Source organism: Acomys russatus, chromosome X (genome assembly GCF_903995435.1).
Source record: "Acomys russatus chromosome X, mAcoRus1.1, whole genome shotgun sequence".
Lineage (NCBI taxonomy): Eukaryota > Metazoa > Chordata > Mammalia > Rodentia > Muridae > Acomys > Acomys russatus.
The window spans coordinates 92,168,101-92,190,726 of record NC_067169.1 but is presented as its reverse complement, the minus strand read 5'-3'; the positions used below and the strand labels follow the sequence as shown (position 1 = coordinate 92,190,726).

Here is a 22,626-nt window from a genome sequence, read left to right as displayed (position 1 = left end):
TGGGAATTGAATCCAGGACCTTTTACACCCTATACAAACATTCTAGTCCAGTGGCTATCTTATCTGAATAAAATCTTGCTTCATAGAAAATACAACGTGTTGGATTAAATTTTTTAGCCTAGTTTATTGAAAAAATTACAGTTAGACACTGATTTTTACACGTTGGCAACTTACTTCTAAATAAATCTCCCAGTTGTTGACAATAGTGCTTTTTAAAAGGTAATTATATTCTGGTTGTGGTATGTATGTGTCAAGGAAGAAATATCCATTATTTGAAAGTTGATCACCGCACAACACACTGAATGGGGGTCACTACTTTTCATTTAGGTTTGTTTGTTTGTTTGTGTGATTTTTTTCACAGCCAAAGCAGAGCTTGTCATGTGTCATTCCCAAGTTAATTATCACTTTATTATTGCCTATTGGACTATAGTGTAGGCTTTCATTGCACAGCCCGTGTACATTCAGTCTTTCGCGAACTTGTTTGTTTTTCCGAGGGTTTCTCTGTATGACCTTGACTTTCTTGTACTGTCTTTGTGCAACAGACTGGCCTTGAACTCATAAGGGTCTGTCTGCCTCTGCCTCCTGAGCGCTGGGATTAAAGGCATGTGTGACCACACCCTGCCTCATCACACTATTCTTAAGAGCTCCCACACCTGCTCGTTCACATTCCTGTGAATGAGTTTGTACAGTTCTTCGTCATTCTGTCGTTTTGTGTACTCATTTTCTATAGTACATATTCTCTCTCTCTCTCTCTCTCTCTCTCTCTCTCTCTCTCTCTCTCTCTCTCTCTGTGTGTGTGTGTGTGTGTGACACTATGCATGTATGTTAGAAGTTAGAAGACAGATTTCAGAAGTATGCTCTCCATTTGCCACTAGGTGGGCCCTGGGTATTGAATTTAGGACATTAGGACATAAGCCGTTTCAGAAACTCCACTTCTATCTTCCTTCTAATTTCCAAACACACAATTGGAAAGTGTGATTTGTCCATCAATTGATATGCTGTACCTAAAGGAGACAAAATATCCCCCTGCCACTACTTGATGTCTTGGGAAATTAATTATTTAAAAAAATATATTTTTATTTTGTGTGTGTGAATGTGTTTGTCTGAGTGTGCACCTTATATGTGCAAATGCCCTAGGAGGTGAGAATATGGCCTTGGATCTTCTGGAGTGGGAGTTACAAGCAGTTGTGAGCTGCTTAATGTAGGTTCTGAGAACCGATTCTGGGTCATCTGCATAAGCAAGTCCTTTTAACAGCTGAGCTCTCTCTGTAGTCCTGGAAAGTGAATTCTTGATACCAGTTTTGGTTTCCTTTGCTTTGATAGTAAAGTCATTAAAAGGCCTACCTGAGTCACATTCTTGTTTGTTTGGAAATAGTGCCCTATAACCCAGACAGGTCTTGAACTCATTATGTAGCCCAAGATGACACTAAAATCCTGCTCCTCCCACCTAGGATTAGAGACCTGCACTACAACACATAGCTTCGAGTCAAATGATGGGCATTTTCTGAACTGCACTGAGCTCTAGTGCTTAGACTACGAGGCTTCAGGTTGTCTTCGTTCACTCAAAGGCCTTATAGTTTACAGGACTGTAGGCAAATGATTTCACACAATTTCAAAAGAATGTAGGGTAGCATAAGAATGCAGAAAAGCATCTAAATAGGGTCTGTTGTAATACAGAAAGAAACTGTGGGAAAGATCCAGAGAAGATGATGGTTAAGCACGGGTTTAAAGAATGAGTGAACAGTAGCTAACCAAATAAGGACTGTGGGAATTTCCAGAAGAAAAAAATACCATGAGTAAAGTCACATAGGTGAGAAACACTATGTACGGAATAGGACACGCAAGCTTAAGAGTTAGTGACCAAGACTGGCAAGGGATGATATCATGCAGATAAGTAGGCAGCCAGGTAATTAAGTGTCATGCCTAGTAATGGGATGAATGTTCCCTCCCAAGAAACTGCAAAATGTATATTCACTAAAATAGCCTTCATCATAACTTTTGTGCCTCAGTTGCTCTAATCTCAACAATGACAGAAAGCTGTCTACTGTGGAAGGCTGTCTGTTTCATATATATCATGCTCCTTATAATTTGCCTGTCACCAGGAGTCTTTTCTCCTTCTACTTCCTTAAATACCAGCTGTTTACCCTGGCACATGATGAGTCCTCAATTGGCTTTTCAGCTCTTCTATAAATCCTTTCACACTACCTTTTCCCCCTATGGCTAAGATAGGCTAATAATTCCTTTATCCTAGCCTTTAGATCATACCAGCAGTCTAGAACATTATTAAGGGGACATTTGAGTGCCCCTCCCTCTCTCTCTCTCCACATACACGTATGTGTATGTGATGTAAGGAAGTGTGCACGTAAAAAGCCAAACAAGCCTGTGTGATATTCACCGCCAAGATCGAAGCAACATTATGCTCACACTCATTGTGCTCACACTCATTATGCTCACACTCATTATGCTCACACTCATTGTGCTCACACTCATTATGCTCACACTCTCTATACATCCCTTTCTAGCCTCCTGGACTCCTGAGGGCATATTTCTATATTAAATAAAAAATCCTTGTCAGCCAGCATGGAACAAATGAACTATGCCTAGGGGAAACTTTGACTCTCTGCTGGTTGTCTGTTTGCATGACTTTGTACGATTTAGTCGAACTGTCACCATCTCTTCCATGGACAGACTGAACGTAGATTCTCTGAACTTTTGATGAAGAGTTGCTGCGCTGGTGATCGGAATTGCAGTTAAGTCTTTCCTTTGTGGTTAAGCTGGGTTGATTCCTTACAGTTTACTTTCTAGGCCTCACCTTTCTCGCATAGTGAAGGCTTTTGTTAGGGTTCGAATTTCCCATAAACCTGCTCAATAATTTGTTTGTGTTTGGCTTCTTTGAAATACCACACAAAGCAATCCTTGTAAAAAGCAAAACTATTCCGAAGGCTGAGAAAGGAGCTCGGGATGTAGATTCAAAGTCGTTCTTTTCAGGTACAGGCAGCGGCGTAATCTTATCTTAACTGGCTACATTTCAAGGTGCCCAATTCAGGGGCTTTCCCCTCTGGGAGCACCATTTGCCCCAGATGGTGAAGCGCTTTCGAATGAGGGTCAAAACTTTGGGAAATCAGAAGGCCCAGAGCTGTCTGGTCTGTTCATAAAAATCATAGCAAACGAAACGAGCCCCACTTATTGGGTGTCTCCCACTTCTAGCACTGGGGGAGATCAGCACTTGGCCCCAGGATAGAGACCTGACTGTAAAGCAAGGTTAGGAAGAAGCCAGGAATTTAGGAACGGAGGCAAGCTTGCTAAGGCACCTGCAGAGCTCTGAGTCAAAAGTTGTCAGTCTTCTTTGGCTCTAGCTGCACAGCTCACTTGCTCAGAGCCCAGCCCTTTCCTAGGGCCGGGGCAGGGAATTGCTACATGCAGGATTACCTGGGGGAAAAACCAGAGGCTCACTTTGGTCCCTTCCGGTAATTGAAAGGACTGGGCGTCAGGGAGGGGGAGGAGAGCGCCTCCCTCCATAAATGGTCCCACCCCTGGGCAAGGTGGCTCACTTTGGCAGGTAGCAACGCTTGAGTGTGCACCTGCCACCAGGTGAGCTCAGCCAGACTGTGAGAAGAGACGAGGCGGAGCACGCCAAGGGAGTGAGTGAACCATGGACAGATTGAAGTGCCCGAGTTTCTTCAAGTGCAGAGCGAAGGAGGTAGGGGTCTGGAAGCTTCTGGAGGTGGGGGCAGAGAGGGGAAAAGAGAGGGGAGAGTCTTAATTTTTGTGTTTTGTAGCTGCTTACTATTTTGCCTATTTCTTTCTCTTCAACTCTTTTCAAGTATGCCTGCTATATTAACACAATGTCGACGTGAAAAACAACTTTTATGCTGGTAGTTAGAAAACTTAGGAGCACCTGAACCTGTGTCCCTTGGGAACACCTACAGAATACTGTTCTTTGTCTTTCTCTACACTGTGCTCATATGCTGCAGGGAAATGCAAAAAATGTACTGTCCTTATCTGACCCTAGGAGCATTCCATACTCAAGCAGCTAACAGGTTGGGAAAGAACCCCTCCCCAAGTAGAGAAAGACAGAGTGTGCTCCGCCTGGTGGGAAAGGCTCTGTATATTGTTCTGTGATTTTAGGAAAGCCCTGATTATGCGTTCTAAGGCAGGGAGAGAAGCTATCGGGACATAAAAAGTATGTGGAGTCCATAAAGAGTATGAAATGATTTTCATTTAATTAGATGCTAAACCTGATATTTCTCAACGACCTGATATAATCTCAGGAATGTTGACTCTTCCTAATTTATACTCAAAACTTTTGTATTTGACACGTGTCTGCTTTTGTTTGCTTTCCATGTTTGTGACATTAAACTTGGGTGATCTTAGCTGAAGGGACAGTAAAAATATCTACTTACAGATTTATTTTTTTAATTTGAAGAATCAAATGCTAAGTAATAGTACCTACCAGCAGCAAACTTCTTAGTTTTGCCTATAGGTTTACCACTCTGAATGCTTCCAACCTAGTCTTAGAAGCTCAGTAGGCTTGGTCCTGGTTAGTACTTGGAATGGAGAAATCTCTTGATTTTGAAAACAACTCCCAATGAGTTTTTCACCCTTCCTTTCTGTAACTCTGTGGACTTATGAAAATAGGTTTCTGTGGAATGTCTAACAATAACAGAAAGGGAAGATGTTCATAATAATTTCCTTGTTTAGAAAGTGACAGCTTCATCTGAGAACTTCCATGTTGATGAAAACCAGGAACGTGGTAACTGGTCCAAAAAATCAGATTATCTCCTGTCTATGGTTGGATATGCAGTAGGATTGGGAAATGTGTGGAGATTCCCATATCTGACCTACAACAATGGCGGAGGTAGGCTTTCCTTTCCATTCTTATTCCAGTGGGATGTTACATAATTTTAAAGTAATATAGCATATACAATTGTATATAATATTCTTAAAGAATGTCACACGTGTATATAATGAAATATGATGAATTAAAGAGAGGTATATGGTACTTTGAGTTAGTAAAGAGGATGAGAAATAAACAAAACATTTATAAATGGACTGTGAGTTCAACTTTGGAAGCCACTTCAGAAACCTCTCAGATATAAACTTGATAAAAGTTATTACATGCGGCTGGTGGTGGTGCACGCCTTTAATGCCAGTAGTTGGGAGGCAGAGGCAGGCAGACCACTGTAAGTTCAAGGCCAGCCTGGTCTACAAACTGAGTCTAGGACAGTCAAGGCTACACAGAGAAACCATGTCTCGAAAAACCAAAAAAAAAAAAAAAAAAAAAAAAAAAAAAAAAAAAGTTATTACATGCAATACTTCTGAGTTTGTTTGAGAAACCATATAATCATCAACTAGGACTTTCAAAACTGTGTCCAGACTCAAGTTAAGCTTTGCTTGATTTAGAAGTATGAAAAAGTAGGAAATTCTAGCTCTTTTTAAAAGCTCAAGTAAATTGTTTCCTTGGCTAGAGTAAGGCATTTTTATAATTTCAGCCTGAACAGAAATAGTTATAAAATAATATTTCAAGTTGCAATATTCAGTTATTTCAAATTCCACTGACCAGTAGAATAAAAATAAAATACAATAGAATTTAGTTCAAAGCTATATTTTTTTTTCAAAAATAATACTTTTTAGACCTTATAAATTCTTAAGGTCTTCTCAGTAAAAATACAAAAATAAGTAAGGTAACACACAGTGAAAGAAAATGAGTTGCACAATACTCTAGTAATGTGGAAACAGCTTTTCACTTACACCATTTTAACTTACTTGTGCTTACAGGTTCGGTTAGAAGGATAGAGGTGACATGTGCCTGTATTTCATAATTGAATACCATTGAAATTTTGCCAGTATAATTATTTTTCTCCTGGCACAATAGGATTTTGTGTGGTGATGTTTCAACCACATTTCTTGTTAATTGAGTGTATTAAAACACTCACACTGACCCTCAGAGACTCAAGAAAGGAGCTCTGTTTATTAAACACTTTAATTGTGGGTAGCTTAAATTCCCTCATCCAGGACTTAGGTCATCTAGTAGTGGTTTTGAAGTAAATATTAGTTGGCAAATGAGTCAATAATCACGATCTTTTTGGTGTCTGTGTCCTAAGGCTCCTTTGAGCTTCTTATAATTGTGTTTACAATAAGATATACACTGTGATTTGACATCATACATTCAACCAATAATCACCACAACTTTCCAGGAAATGAATTAGACTAATTTTAATAGAGTATTTTAAAATGTGATGCAAATGAAATAATTTTATTTTTCATATGCCATTGCCTATTTTTCTCCTGTTTCCGCTAGAAGTTAACATGGAACAATAAAGATGACATTATTTGTGTAATAGCTAATCTACATTCTTTAAGTCCTTTTAAAGTTCATGAGTAGCAAGGAAAATAATTAGGGAAAATTGTAACACAGTAAATGAAGTGTAATAACCCATAAGCCTGTTTTCATTCATTGAGGAGCTCTGTCTTGTTTTTATTAACTGTTGCCAAGATTTCTAGAATGTTTGGTTAGGATATTTAACATTATGTCTCTGTTTGATTTTATAGTTTGGTAAACATTTTAATGAGAAATATCATGTCCCAAATATGGGTGGAAGAAGTAAAACAAACGGTTTAAAAGGGGAGGGAGGGGCCTAATATAATCATGTAGGAGATTAATTCTTGTCATATTGGAATTTAACTGAATAAGTCTCAAAAGGTCAGAGTCTTCTAACGATACCAGTACTTTTCTTATTAACATTGAATAAAGAGCCTTATTGGCTATTAATAGAGCTATATACATATTTGCAGTAATTTCCATTCTGAACCCTACTTACCATTTACATCTTACATTTTAAAAGTAATCCATGTATTGCTGAGAAAGGAAGAAGGAAAGAGAGAAAGGGAGGGGAACTAACATTGAAAACATGTCATATACTTATAGTGTTGCCATTGTTTCATCAGTAAATGAGTAAATTTCACTATTAACTGCCAAAGGCCCAGCATTTGAACTGTTAACAGAAATTGATGGGTTAGTATTGAGTTCCCATTTTATAAGAATGTAAGATTCACAGGTTATAAAATTTTCCTAGGTCAAATAAATATAAGATGATAAAGCCAGCATTTTAATATATGTTTATCTGGCTCTACAATGTCTGATCTTTCAGCTACACTCACTGACATTTTATAGGCTATTGTTTTTAATAGGTGCCGTAACTTTATTAGGTAACATTTCTATCCCCAGTTGGTTAATGAGAAGCTCAGTTACTACAATTCAGTACTTTCTCACTAAAAGTAATACAATTTGCACCTCAAACCAGATCAGTCAAATTCTACTATATTGGGACACTTTAAAATGTTATGCTATTTGTCAAAATGTCCACAAGACTTTCAAATATATTAGTATATTTATCTTTTTGCTTTTTAGGTGCTTTCTTGATTCCCTATACAATTATGCTGGCATTGGCTGGTTTACCTTTGTTCTTCTTGGAATGTTCACTGGGACAATTTGCTAGCTTAGGTCCAGTTTCAATTTGGAGGATTCTGCCACTGTTTCAAGGTTGGTATTTAAGACTTAAACACCATGACTATTGGTCTAGATCAGCGATTCTCAATCTATGGGTTGACTCCTTTTGTGTGGGGGGAGGCAAATGACTCTTTCAGAGGGGTTGCCTAAGACCATCTGCATATGAAATATTTACATTACAACTCAAAAACAACAAACTTGGAGTTATAATGCAGCAGTGAAAAAATGTTATGTTTGAGGGCCACCACAACATGAGGAACTGTATTAAAGTGTCAAAAGGTCACAGCATTACAAAGATTGAGAACCACTGGTTTAGATGCAAGTATAACAGTTTCTGCTTTGTGGAAAAAAACTGAATTTAAAATTCTGACACCTTTGATATCATAGAAGGTGAGCACAGAATGCTCAGAGGCAGAAATGGATAAAGAGGAAGCCATATTGGTTTTTAAAAAAGTTATATGTTATAGTTAAGAGAAATAAATTTGCCAGGTGGTGGTGGTGCCCACCTTTAATCCAAACACTCAGGAGGCAGAGGAAGGCAGATCCCTGTGAGTTCAAGGCCAGCCTGGTCTTTAGAGTGACTTCCTGGAAAGGCAGAGCTATACAAAGAAACCTTGTCTTGCAGATAAAAATATAAATTTAAGAAAGCTACAACTTATAGATTTATAAATTGGAGAATAAAAAACAAAGAATCAAAGCATGGTGACTGTAGTTGATGACATATATTATATTCATATATTATAATCTCATAAGTGAAGATAGTGCACCATTAAGAATTATTACCAACAGCTAGGCATGGTGGCGCATACCTGTAATCCCAGCATTCAGGGAGGCAGAGGCAGGCAGATCACTGTGAGTTCGAGGACAGCCTGGTCTACAAAGTGAGTTCAGGACAGTCAAGGATACACAGAGAAACCCTGTCTTGAAAAACAAAAAAAAAAAAAAAAAAAAAAAATTAAAAAGAATTCTTACCAATAAAACAATAGTCACCGGAGGCAATGTGCTTGCTAATTAGAAGGTTAATTTATTCCACAATATGTATACAATTCAAACATCACAGAGTACAGGAACAATACAGTTTTCTCTTTCAATTAAAAAAATACAAAAATGACAGTCTAAGGCAAAGATGATGTTGATTCTTTTGTGTATGTTTTGTGTATACACATGGACTTCTTTGAGTGCATGCACACATGTGCATGAATGCATGTGAAGGGTGAAGGTCAGTGTCATATATGGTCTCTCACTGAACTTGGAGCTCATTGCTTGGATGGACAGGAAGCACTGGAGAGACCCTGCCTCTACCTTTTCAGTGGTGGGACGTTAGGTGCACTATATTACAGCAGGATTTTAAAGGAAAAAACTGTAGGTGCTGTCAATCAAACTCAGGTACTAATTCTTCTATCACTATAGCAAATACTTTACCCACAGAGCCACCTCCCCAGCCTCCAAATATTAACTTTTCTTCTTACCAGGATGCACATATAGGAAAAGTTAGGAAGGACACTAAAAAGAGAATTATCAGGGTGTAATTATTTGGCAATTTTCACCTTTTAAATTATTTTGCCACATAGACCTGTTGTGCATTAACTTCAAGGTCCTGGATTTTAAATGTTTTATTATTATCATTATCATTTTATTTTATGTATATGTGCACATGCGTATATGCCACAAGTGTGTGAGTGCCTGGAGAGGCCAGAAGAGGGCATTGGATCTCATGGAAGTTAGAGTTACAGGAAGTTGTGAGCCACCCAGTATGGATGCCTAACTGTTTGAACAGCAAGTCTTCTTAACCACTGAGCCATCACTCCAGCCCCAAGGCTTTGTCTTTTAAGATATATATTTTTAAAGATTTATTTATTACATTTACAGTGTTTTACCTGCATGTACGCCTGCACACCAGAAGAGGGCACCAAATCTCATTATAGATGGTTTGAGCCACCATGTGGTTGCTGAGAATTGAACTCAGGACCTGTGGTAGAGTAGCCAGTGCTCTTCACCTCTGAGCCATCTCTCCAGCCCCCAAACTGTTTCTTGTACACCTTTTTTTTTTTTCCGAAACAGGGTTTCTCTGTGTAGCCTTGGCTGTCCTGGACTCACTTTGTAGACCATGCTGGCCTCGAACTCACAGAGATCCGCCTGCCTCTGCCTCCCAAGTGCTGTGATTACAGGCATTGGCCACTATCACCCGGCTTCTTGTAAATTTTTGTTTTACTGTTTTTGCAAAGCTTTTATAAAGTCCCACCAAGAAAAGCTGAAGGGCAGACCACTATTTTTTCTTGATTATTCCTGGTAGGACAATAGTGATGCTGAAAAAAAATGCCTTGATGGTTGTCAGACATTAAGCTTCCTTTATCTAGTCACTAAATTTTTTTTTCAAAAGCCCTCAGTGTAGCATTAGCAGGACATATTTACTGAGGTAAATAGAATCCTTTGCTGGAAGATGGGAGATGCTACTTTTACTACTAGTCTAAGAATAGGAGCTATAGTCCATATGCTAAAGTGCACTGTGAACTCACTCAGTTGGAAAACCATTGGAGGTTTAAATTCAGATTGTTTCTGAACTTTTACATTTTCTGCCTCCTTTCTTGTAGAAACACAGGGCTGTGCCTTTAAGGATGATATATCTGAAGTTTCCTTTACTATTTGACAAGTGTTTTCCCAATAAAGACGTAAACTTTGATGAGTGAGTCTATAGGCTATGAACATTGATGCTTTTTGAGACCTGTGTTTCCTGCTATGATAAAGATTTGCAGAGTTACTCAGAAAGACTCATTGACACAGGATTTTGTGAACTGGCTAAATCTAGGTCTTTGTTCCTTAGCTGTGTAACCTTTCTCACCACCTGAAAACATTCTCCAAATGCCAGGGATAAATTTTTTTCTACCTTTTGGGAAGAAGAACCTGGGGAGATGACTCAGCAGTTATGAGCACTTTGCTCTTCAAGAAGACTCACATTTAGGTCCCAGCACCTACAATGTTTCAGGGTCTCCTGTAACTCCAGCTCCAGAGGATTCAATGCCTCTGTCTTCTGCAAGCACCTACAGTATGTGTGCATCCTCACAGGTGTGTGAGTGCATGCACGCGTGCACATACACACATACACACACACATACAAATATAATTTGAAGCAATAACAATACATTCTTTTACATTTATGAAATTTAGGAAGAAATGTATTGAGAGAGTAACACCCCTCCATGCCAGGCACAATTTTTTTTTCTGAATTACAACATCGAGTTAGTTATGCAGAAAAAAATATTTTTCTTATAGCTTTTGTGTATACTTTGTGGAAATCAAGTGCAGCTCTTTTCATGGGTCAGCAAGACCAATTTCACTTTTTAATTGTTTTGTTTTCCAGGTGTGGGAATCACGATGGTTCTGATATCCATTTTTGTGACAATCTACTACAATGTCATCATTGCCTACAGCCTTTACTACTTGTTTGCTTCTTTTCGAAGTGTGCTGCCGTGGGCCAATTGTTCTTCTTCTTGGGCAGACGAAAACTGTAGCAGATCCCCAATAGGTAAATTTCATTCTCTTAACTTTGAAAATATTACTAACTGTATAATTCTGTTATATTGCTCAAATAAGTTTACATGATTAAATCATTTTCTTTTCTTTCTTTCTTTCTTTCTTTCTTTCTTTCTTTTTTTTTTTTTTTTTTTTTTTTTTTTGGTTTTCCAAACAGGGTTTCACTGTGTAGCCTTGGCTGTCTTAGACTCACTTTGTAGACCAGGCTGGCCTCAAACTCACAGCGATCTGCCTGCCTCTGCCTCCTGAGTGCAATTAAATAATTTTCTAACTAATTTCAGTGTGACTTTATGAAAGGCAAGGCCACATCTAGAAGTACCTCTTGCAAATCGAAGGTCTGTGCAGGAGATAACAAAAAATGAGACAGTAGTTTTTAAACATTTTTCTATCTTTAACAACAGTAAGCCAGGCATGGTGGCACACACCTTTAATCCCAATACTTGGGAGGCAGACACAGGTGGATCTCTGTGAGTTTCAAACCAGCCTGGTCTACAAAGAGAGCCCAGGACAGCCAAGGCTACACAGAGAAACCCTGTCTCGAAAAACCAAACCAAACAAACAAACAAAAAAAAGTCAAAACAAACACCAGTAAATAGTAGTAGTAAAGAAATATGAGATAATGTAGCATTAATACTCAAGTATGTTTCAGTTGGGATTATCCATACCAGAGGGTAAATTTATGTAACTTTAAAGCGTTTGAAGGGTTTAAAGGGGTCAGTGTATCCCTGCAGATTGCTTAAGTCACCTTCTTACTAAAAGTTCTGTTAAACACTAAACCTCAACTAAAGTAACTGTTATTCTATAGCAGCTTTTACTATAAATATGACCACAGTTTATTTTCTTTTCTTTTCTTCTTTTTGGTTTTTCTAGACAGGGTCTCCATGTGTAGCCTTGGCTGTCCTAGATTCACTTTGTAGACCAGGCTGGCCTGGAACTTACAGCGATCTGCCTGCCTCTGCCTCCCCAGTGCTGGGTATGACCACAGTTTAAATGGGCAGCTAGTATTATTATCTTAGTTGTAGAGAAGATTTGATGTATTGAATGTTGCATGCTTTATTCTGTTTGTAATTTTTTATATATATTTATTTTTTTGTTAATTTATTCTTGTTACATCTCAATGGTTATCCCATTCCTTGTGTCCTCCCATTCTTCCCTCCCTCCCATTTTCCCCTTATTCCTTTCCCCTATGACTGTTCCTGAAGGGGACTTCCTCCCCCTGTATATGCTCATAGGGTATCAAGTCTCTTCTTGGTAACCTGCTGTCCTTCCTCTGAGTGCCACCAGGTCCCGGCGAGGATGTGGGGAGAGAGGAACACTTCTTCATTGCTGGTGGGAATGCAAACTAGTACAGCCACTTTGGAAATCTATCTGGTGCTATCTCAGAAAACTGGGAATAGGGCTTCCTCAAGACCCAGCTATTCCACTCCTTGGAATATACCCAGAAGATGCTCCAGCACACAACAAGAAAATTTGCTCAACCATGTTCATTGTAATTTTTTTCTACCTTTACTAAGTAACAATTCAAATATGAACTTTAGTATTTTCCATTAAAATCTTTGTATCCTCTGCACAAAAGCATTCTTATACAGCTACGCATATAGATCTGTGTATCTATAGTATTTACTTATTTGTTTATTTATCATTTTTGTAGTAACTGGCTGTAATGTGAGTACAGACATGGGAGAGATGTTTATGAACATAACCTGGGTAAATATCAACAATTTGACCTGCTCGAATAATAGTGAAGTTTCTCAGCCAGGACAACTGCCCAGTGAACAGTATTGGGAGTAAGTATTGATTGGCTTCTTCTTCTTCTTTTTTTTTTTGTGGGGGGTGGGTTTCAAGACAGGGTTTCTGTGTGTAGCCCTGGCTGTCCTGCACTTGCTTTGTAGGCCAGGCTGGCCTCGAACTCATAGAGATACACCTGTCTCTGCTTCCCGAGTGCTGGGATTACAGGTGTGCTCCACCATGCCCGGCTTTGATTGGCTTCTTAAACAGGTATTATTGAAGGGTTTTATGAACCACATGAACTATTGGTTAGCTTCTTTCTCCCATTTTATTTTATAGTTTTCCTACAAGTATATAATGTGAGTTGAACATATTTCTGTTTATATACCTTCCCTCATTTTAATGCACATAAATAGACAGAAGAACTATGACAGATAAGTATTTTATTTGGTTCAAATGTTTACCTAACCTAGATGAGTTAAATTATCTGAAAAGTTAGCTCACTGTTGACAATGTATCTTTTACAAGTGAGCTGTTCAGTGCATACATCACTGGAAGTAATGGTTTACTAATAATGATTAGTTAAATGTTCGTGTTAGGGAACTGTAGAGCACAGGAGATCTATGGGCACATAAAGGTGCCTGCTGCTAAACCAGACAATCTCAGTTTGATATCTGGCAACCACATGGTAGAAGGAGAGAACTGACTCTGAAAGTTGTCCTCTGACTACCACCCATGTGCAGTGGAATGTACATCCTCATACATCCACACAAAATATAAATTTTGAATATAATAAGAAAATTTTAATGATAAACAATTAGGGTCTGGAAAGATGATTCAGAGTTTAAGAGCATTCTCTGTTTTTGCAGAGGGCCAGATTTTGGGTTCCACATGGTGGCTTATAAGTCTCTGGAACCCAAGTGCCAGAGGATCTAATACCCTCTTTTAGCCTATATGGGCGCCAGACATACATACGGCTCATATATACATACGTAAGGACCTGGAGGGGATAGGAGCTCCACAAGGAGACCAATGGAGCCAACAAATACAGGCACGGGGGAGGATGGAGTGGGTGTCAGTGCTGCAGAAACTGATGCATCAACCAAGAACCAAACATGGTGAGGACCTAGACCCTCTGCTCAGATGCAGTAGATAGGCATCATAATCTCCTTGTGGGTCCTATAGGATGGAGAGTAGGGGCTGCCTCTGATATAGACTCTGGTGCCCACATGTTGATCAATTCCCCCTGGTGGGGCAGCCTAGCCAGGCCACAGAGGAAGAGCATGCAGGCAGTCCAGATGAGACTTGATAGGCTGAGGTCAGATGATAGGGGAGGAGAGCTCCCCCTTTCTGAGGTCTAGGGGATGGGGGAGGGGGGATGAGGGAAGGAGGGTGGGGCTGGGAGGAGATGAGGGAGGGGGCTACAATCAGGATGTTAAAATGAACAAATTAAAAAATTAAAAATTAAAAAGCCCTCTAATGCACATAAAAAAATCTTCAAAGTAACAATCACCACTTCCACAGTCAAGGCTCAGGGAACATTTTGGAAAGAGGAGGCACAAAAAATTATTGCAGGGGCTAGCCTCTACAATGGTCAGGACCTGCAGAGGAGATAAAGAGTTGTCAAGGGAGAAGTGAGTCAGGCACTGGGGTTGGGGGAGCCTTAAATCCTAACTGACTGTCAATTGGGGTGTTTCTTTATCCATACAGAATTCAGTAGGCAGGGGTATATTCATGTTGTTCCAAAATAGAGATTATATCATTTTTGTTTCCTGGATGTGGTTCAACTTCTTCTTGGTCATTAGTCATTACTGATAAACTGTGAGAGAACAGAGTTATCTTTTTATTTTTTTTTTAAAGTTTTTCTTTTTCCATTTTTTGAGGTAGGGTCTCTCTGTGTAATCTTGGCTGTCCTGGACTCACTTTGTAGACCAGGCTGGCCTTGAACTTATAGCGATTCCACTGCCTCCGCCTCCCGAGTGCTGGGATTGAAGGCACAGAGTTATCTTTTGCAATCATTTTCTCTCATCAACCCGACAACCCAACTTTTAGCAGTCTTGCAGAGTTTCAAGGACATTAGACAGAAAGAAAATCTCCAAGCTGGCCTGCACAGATTGCCATGTCCCAAGCAGTGTATTATCAACTTTTAATGGTCAGGGTACGAATTGTCACAAGGCCCAAGAAAAATCTTCAAGCCAAAACTGCTGAAGCTATTATTCATTTTCTGGCATAATACAATGTTTATTTCTTATGTATTTGTAGAATTTACTTATATGTCTAATCTTGGTATTCTTTTGTTCCTTGGTCATATGATACCACAGTGGTCCTGCATGAGCTGAATTTTCTAGGAAAGGGGGATCTTCTTTATTAAGACAGGGTGGTACATTTACACTATGGAATACTACTCAGCTATTAAAAACAAGGAATTCCCGAAATTTGTGGACAAATGGGTTGATCTAGAAATTATCATAATGAGTGAGTTCACCCAGAAGCAAAAAGAGACAAACGGTATATACTCACTTATATCAAAACACAAGTCCAAGGGATACGTACCATGAAAAACTTTACTTACCAAAAAAGTGGGTCAGAAAAGAGGACATCCTATTGAGACTCTAGGCAAGAGTAGCATGGAAGAATGGGGAAATAGTAGGACCCACAGGGTTCTGGAAACCTACAATAAGAACTTTATAACAGGCAGATCTGGGTCCTGGGGTCCTCCTCAAACTAAGGCACCAGCCAAGGAGAATATAGGCAGCAAGCTTCGAACCCCTACCAAGACCTATCCGACGAACAGGACATTCTCCACCGTTGAGTGGAGAGTGAGATCTGACTCTCACATGAACTCTGGTGCCCCTTTTCTGACCACGTCCCCTGGATGGGGAGGCCTAGCGGCACTCAGAGGAAGGATAGCTAGTTACCAAGAAGAGACTTGATATTCTAAGAGCATATATAGGGGGAGGAGGTCTCCCTCAATCACAGACATAGGGGAGGGGAGAAGGGGCGAAATAGGACGGAGGGAAGAATGGGAGGAAACAGGGGAAGGGCTAACAATAGAGATGTAATATGAATAAATTAATAATAATAAAAAAAAGACAGGGATTCTCTGCATAGCCCTGGCTGTCCTGGAACTTGCTTTGTAAACCAGGCTGGCCTTGAATTCACAGATTCTTGTGCTTCTGCTTCCTGAGTGCTGGGATTAAAGGCGTGCACCACCACTGTTCAGCTGGAAAGGGGGATCTTAATACTTCATTCTTTTACCATTTAGCCACACCATTCTTTGTCCATCAGTAGTGGGAAGGAGCTTTAATTTGATCTGCTGCCAACTTCTCTAGCCCACCAAGTCTTGTTTACCATTTTGAGTTTACTTTGTTCTGAATATCTTGTTCCTGAGTAAGTGCAGGAGCAGATATTCCGAGAGTATCTGGGGAGTCAGCACATCGTAAGGTCTCTGATGTCTTTGAGTCACAAGTTCCAGGGCATAAGGAAGACCTTCAAGTAGGACCAGATAAGGATATCTCCCTAAAAGTAGGAGGGGTAGTATGCTCAGGACTTTTCCGGGAAAACTTAGAAGCAATACTGGAAGAAGGCGTAAATGCTTCATAAGAAATTTCCCACCAATCCAATATCTCCAAATTGTACAATATTAAAAGCTGCTCCCCCCCCCTCAATCCATTCAACACATGGAGATCAAGACCAAAATTCAAAGACCTCACCACAGTGATTGTATCATTCAGCTCAGCTTTGCTGGATCTTTGTCAAGCAGCTGTGCTGGCTTTATGACTTTCACTCATCCCATTAGATATGGCTGTGCCAGATTGTAAAAGCAAAGGGATCAAGTGGTTTCTGTTGCTGTGAAATTAGGTCTCCAATCACTGGGCGTGGTAGCACATGCCTTTAATCTAGCACTCAGGAGGCAGAGGCAGATCGATCTTTGTGAGTTCAAAGCCAGCCTGATCTACAAAGTGGGTCCAGGACAGCCAAGGCTACACAGAGAAACTGTATCTTGAACCTCCCTCCAAAAGAAATTATGTATTCTGGTAAAGTCAGAAACTATACCTATAAAGTTTCAGTGACATGATTAACTAAAAGTGAGCTGAACAAGGATGATACCAGTGGACATACAAAAGTGGAGGAGGAGATGGCTATATGGTCTCAACCCTACAAAAAGTACCGTAGGGAACTGAGTGAAGCTAGGAGCAGAAAAGGTAGTCTTCCTCAGGGAAGGACACTGTAATTAGTTGTCCACTGCTAAATAATCAGACACAAAAGGGTATCACAAAGCACTACAATCCTTCTATGAAAGCTATGATAAACTTTGCACTGTTGTTGTCTTTTGGACATCCTGATACCATTTCTATTGAATACATATGAAATAGTGGGACTGCTAGAGGGTATGATGAATATTTTAATATTTTAATTATTTTGAAGACTCTCAATAATATATTCTCAAACCTGGTGCTTTAACATTTTGAGTTTTTATTTATTTATTTATTTTTCTTTTTAAAATTTTATTAATTTATTCATATTACATCTCAACAGTTATCCCATCCCTTGACATTTTGAGTTTTTAAATGTTTCTAATTGTCACACTAAAAATTGAGGTTCTGATTTTTTAAGTTTTTTAATTATTATTTGAGAGCAAGAGAGAGAGAGTGACAGAGCAGGGGGGGAGAGAGCGAGAGAGAGAGAGAGAGAGAGTGAGAGAGAGAGAGAGAGAGAGAGAGAGAGAGAGAGAGAGAGAGAGAGAGAGAGAGAGAGAGAGAGAGAGAGAGAGAGAAGAGAGAGAGATTGATTGAGAGGGCATGTGAGTACAGATGCTTACAAAGGCTAGAGGTATCAGATCTCCCTGGAGCCAGAGTTACAGGAGGTTGTTGTGAGACCCTTGATGTGAGTGCTGAGAACCAAATCCAGGTCCTTTGGAAGAATAGAAGGGACTCTTCTTTGAACCATCTGTCTAGCTTCAGAACTAGCCTTATAGATGTATGCATGTTACTCTGGGAAATAATGAAATTTTACAGAAAATCATTGACTATATGAAGAATCAGGCCATTTCAATTCGATTTCACATACAAGTTTTGAAGAAGTAAATACATAACGCAATATTAAATGTCTTATTCATGAATTCATTGTGAGGAAATACCACATTGAGTCACAAGAAGCTACCAGATAAAAGTTTAATTTCTTTATATACAGGAGATAAAAAAATGTTGGCAGGAAATCATGACTAAAGCCTTATTGTAGGTGCTTGAAATGTGGACTGCCTTTGGGTAAGCTTGAGGTTCAAAGTCTGTTTTGAAGGAATAATATTTGTCTCTTCATAAAACATTGTCTATCAATAAAAGGCTTACAAGTTTAAGATACGATATTCTGAATACCCTTTGGATAAACACATTATGAAGTCCAGTTTTTAAGCAAAGAACTGAATCTATGCTTATAAAATGTCTAATGTATTTCAGTAAAGTGGCACTCCAGAGGTCAAGTGGAATGGATGAAACTGGAGGGATTGTGTGGTATTTAGCTCTTTGTCTTCTTCTTGCTTGGATCATAGTTGGAGCAGCACTATTTAAAGGAATCAAGTCCTCTGGCAAGGTAAGTTGGAAGTCATGTTAGTGGTGCAGTTGCCAACTTTATTGTAGTTCCATCAAATACTATTAATGGATATTTTTTTTTGTATAATAAGAACATTCAAATCCTTGAAAGTTTTTTTTATACAAGACATTCGCATTTTTAAGCATATACATATGGTCATTGCTATTCTTAAAAAGAAAAAAAATTAACATAAGCCTGTACAATTGCTTGAAACTCAGACCCTACTAGCTGAGATGGCATTCTGGGGCCTGAGAATATGGTTTTAAAATTTCTGTCCCAAAATAAACATGTTGAATGATGTTCAGTGTACAGTGTTTTCTAGGATAATAGCAGTTGAAGACAGAAAACTATGTAATCATTCATTTGAATTACTCTTTCCCAATGGAGTAAGAATCTTCTCTGTCACTGAAGAGTCCTCTTCTGAGAAGCATTAACCTTTTTCCACTTCATTTAAAAAACAAAACAAAACAAAATAAAGAGCTCAGTTGCAACTTAAAAGAACAGAAATATTTTCCTGTGAAGAATTGCATATTACCTAGAAAAGTGTAATTTTACATGTTTCTAATCAACCAAAGTGATGTTAGCTAAAAACTCAAAAGCAGAAATAATTGCATGCACTTATTAGTGTCCTGTAGCATTATGAATGACGTGAATGCAATGACACATGTGGTTTCTTAAAAAAAAAAAAAAAAACTACTACAAATAATTCAAACCCAGTGGAAACTTTCCTATCCGCTCCATTTGTATGTTTTTGAAACCTTTAGTTCCTTTATGATGTAATGTTTTCTTGCAAAAGTCTATTAAAGGCAATTTTAATTAGGCAATTGGTATTTATTGGTCTCTTGGGTGACTTATTTACATTATTTTCTTAAGCATATTATTAACAAGATATCTGTGAATCAAAGAAATTACATGTTATTGTATAGCTAGCTTCAAGAGCTACTATCTGTTCACTTGAAAGCCTGTGCCATCTAACACAGGAGTGGTGTGCTATGTGCAGTGTGCTGCATGTATATACTCATTCTCTCTTAATGGTAGCTTTAAATAACATGTGGTCAGCATGCTCTGTATTCACTTTAGTGAAACTCTCGTGAGATCTAGACATGTACTAGGACATATTTTCCTTTAAGTTGGGAACTGAAAAGCCTAACGTTCCTAGTTTTACATTTCTTAGCTCAGTGCAAAAGTTTACTGAGAGGAGACACTCAGTCCCCTTGGGCACATGTAAGGATCTACTTGGACAGTGCTTGATCTAGAGCCCAAGCCAACATTGCTGATATATTGTTTGCTTATAGCATGAACCTTAGAAATACTGCTCTCTACATCAAAGCACTTAAAAATGGATTCATTCTTTGAGGGCCATCAGGCCGCCCCACCAAGGGGAGGTGGTCAAATATGGGGCACCATAGTTCATGTCAGAGTCAGTTCCTTCTCTCCACATAACTGTGGAGAATGTCCTGTCCACTGGGTAGATCAGAGTAGAGGTTCGATGGTTACTACTTGTATTGTCCTTAGGATACAGGTGATGGGATAACAACTGAGTTGTAATCCGAATAAATTAATTAAATAACAATAAAAAAAGAAAAAAATGGATTCACTTTTGGAGTGGAGAGTGCAGAAAAGAGAAGTTTCACTAATTGCAACTGGCTGCTAATTTTACTCATAGAAAGGTATATACCATGATTTTAAAGTGTCATTAACTTTTAGTTGTTCTATTTGGTAGGTGGTATATTTTACAGCTCTTTTCCCATATTTGGTCCTTCTCATTCTGTTAATACGAGGCGCAACTTTGGAGGGTGCATCAAAAGGCATTTCATATTACATTGGAGCACAGTCAAATTTTACAAAACTCAGAGAAGCAGAGGTAAGGATTAATTTGGATTTAAATTTTAAAGATCATATGCAGTTAAACAATTAGAGTTTCTACCCATCTGATTAAGGTATGTAATGGCACTAATACTCTCGCTGGAACTAAGATCAATTTTAGCCACTGTATTAATGTAACTTATTTTATTTGACCAACACATTTTTGGGGTTTACTATTTTGAGTAAAAGAATATTTCATACCCTAACATCTTCAAATTAAAAGCTAAGATTATAGGACTTGTTGAGCACTCTTCCAGTAGCTTTAAAGAATATCAGAGAAAAGTTGGGCGTGGTGGCGCACGCCTTTAATCCCAGCACTAGGGAGGCAGAGGCAGGCGGATCACTGTGAGTTCGAGGCCAGCCTGGTTTACAAAGTGAGTCCAGGATAGCCAGGGCTACACAGAGAAACCCTGTCTTGAGAAAAAATGAATACCAGAGAAAGTTTGGTCTAATATACATTTTGTTATCTTAAATATTTAATATGTCAAAGGTAAGATGAAGTCTTGCTCAGTGTATTATAAAGTTATAACAAAAACTTGACATGGATTAAGTAATTAAAAAATAAAACTAGCTCTCTTTTTGTTCCACTTTTCCTCTGTCTCTGTCTCTCTCTGGGGATCCCCTTTTCCTTCTCTCCCCATGCTCTTTAGTAAACCTCTCCATATTAAAAAAACTATTCTACACATGTATTATATATACTTTGATTTTTTTCTTTCTTTCTTTCTCTCTTTCTTTCTTCTCTCTCTCTCTCTCTCTCTCTCTCTCTCTCTCTCTCTCTGTCTCTCTCTGTCTCTGTCTGTCTGTCTGTCTGTCTCTCTCTCTCTCTCTCTCTCTCTCTCTCTGGTTTTTTGAGACAGGTTTGTTTTTTTTCCCCTCTGTGTAGCCTTGGCTGTCCTGGACTCGCATTGTAGACCAGGCTGGCCTGGAACTCAAAGCAATCTGCCTCCCAAGTGCTGGGATTAAAGGTGTGCACCATGACACCCAGCTTATACTTTGAATTTTTCCCTTTAAAAGTTTATTTATTTTGTATGTTTGGGGAACACACATGACATGGTACACATGTGGAAATCAGAAGGCAATTTTAGGGAGTCAGTTCTCTCCTTCCATTATGGATCATAAGGTTTAGCAGCCAGTTTTCTTATTCACAGTCCTCTCATTAGCCCAAAAAATTCTCTTGTAAGTTTAGTCTATTTTCATACAATGGCTGTATATCATGGGCACATAAAATGCTTTACAATATTAACTGTAGAGCATTAACAATAAGCTTATCCAGCCACCATGCTTCTGTTGATAGAGCCATAGGAGGCTCACATGTTTTTAGTAGTTATAATACATTCTTGACACATATTTAGCTTACTTTCAATCTTATATTAAAATTGAAGCAAAAACTTATGCTAATAGTACCTGCCACGGTAGTGATACTATCCAAAATAGTTTTAAATTTCCATTGTATTTTACATAAAAATCATACTGATTTTCAGCCATTGACATTTTCTTTTTTCTTTTTTTATTATTTCTTTGTTTATTTTAAATATTTATTTATTTGTTATGTATACAATGTTGTATCTGCATGTACAGCTGCACACTAGAAGAGGGCATCAGACCTCATTATAGATGGCTGTGAGCCACCATGCGGTTGCTGGGAATTGAACTCAGGACCTCTGGAAGAGCAGTCAGTGCTCTTAACCACTGAGCCATCTCTCCAACGAACGTTTTCTTTTTTAAATACTTACAAATCATATATTTATTCAATTGTTGTAACATTTTTCTGATAATCAACATCAAGTTGATCAGTTTCAGTTATGGAAATCTCTCATTTAACTTTTGAAAATTTGAAATGTAAACTCTGATTTTTTAAAAAGTACTCTATAATTTTCATTAAATGACTAGCCACACCATTTCTAATTATTTTAGAACCATCATGCCTTATTTTTATATACTTGGAGATTACTGTGCTTTGACGTGTCCACCGGGCATCTTACTGCATCTCTTAATTAGTCTTAGTCCTTATTCTTCTTAACCTTGCTTACTAATCCATTCTCAACTAGAAGATCATTTCCTCTTAGGTTATTAAACATGATAAAATAAGTTAATATACTGGGGGCATTAAAAAAACTCATGTAAATGTGAGCTGGTGTATAATTATTTTAACTATTGATAGTACATTACAATATAGTTATTTCATTTTCCCTAAGAAGTACACCTTCCACTTTCCTTAAACCCCATAACTTTGACCACAGATGAAAAGCCTCTTTCATATACCTAAGTGGCTTTTTATAAGCTTCAGACACCTGGGCTTCATACTCCCTTGAAACTATCTTGAAGTTTTCATATGCATTTTATATTTGTCTCTGTTTCTGAGTCTCTATTATTAAAAAAGAATCAGGCCTGCATTTAAAGCT

The 22,626-nt window shown here is 38.5% G+C and overlaps 1 protein-coding gene across 1 annotated transcript in view; it reads left to right on the top strand.

Annotated features, from left to right (window-relative positions):
• The first annotated feature begins 3,471 nt into the window (after positions 1-3,471).
• Positions 3,472-22,626, top strand: part of Slc6a14 (solute carrier family 6 member 14) — a 34,330-nt gene continuing 15,175 nt past the window's right edge. Inside the window, exons 1-7 of the mRNA XM_051141574.1 lie at positions 3,472-3,700; positions 4,702-4,858; positions 7,412-7,543; positions 10,869-11,033; positions 12,693-12,828; positions 18,226-18,358; positions 20,082-20,222. Of these exons, the coding sequence (XP_050997531.1) occupies positions 3,653-3,700; positions 4,702-4,858; positions 7,412-7,543; positions 10,869-11,033; positions 12,693-12,828; positions 18,226-18,358; positions 20,082-20,222 (912 nt within the window). The 5' untranslated portion in view covers positions 3,472-3,652. The remainder of the gene's footprint in view (positions 3,701-4,701; positions 4,859-7,411; positions 7,544-10,868; positions 11,034-12,692; positions 12,829-18,225; positions 18,359-20,081; positions 20,223-22,626) is intronic.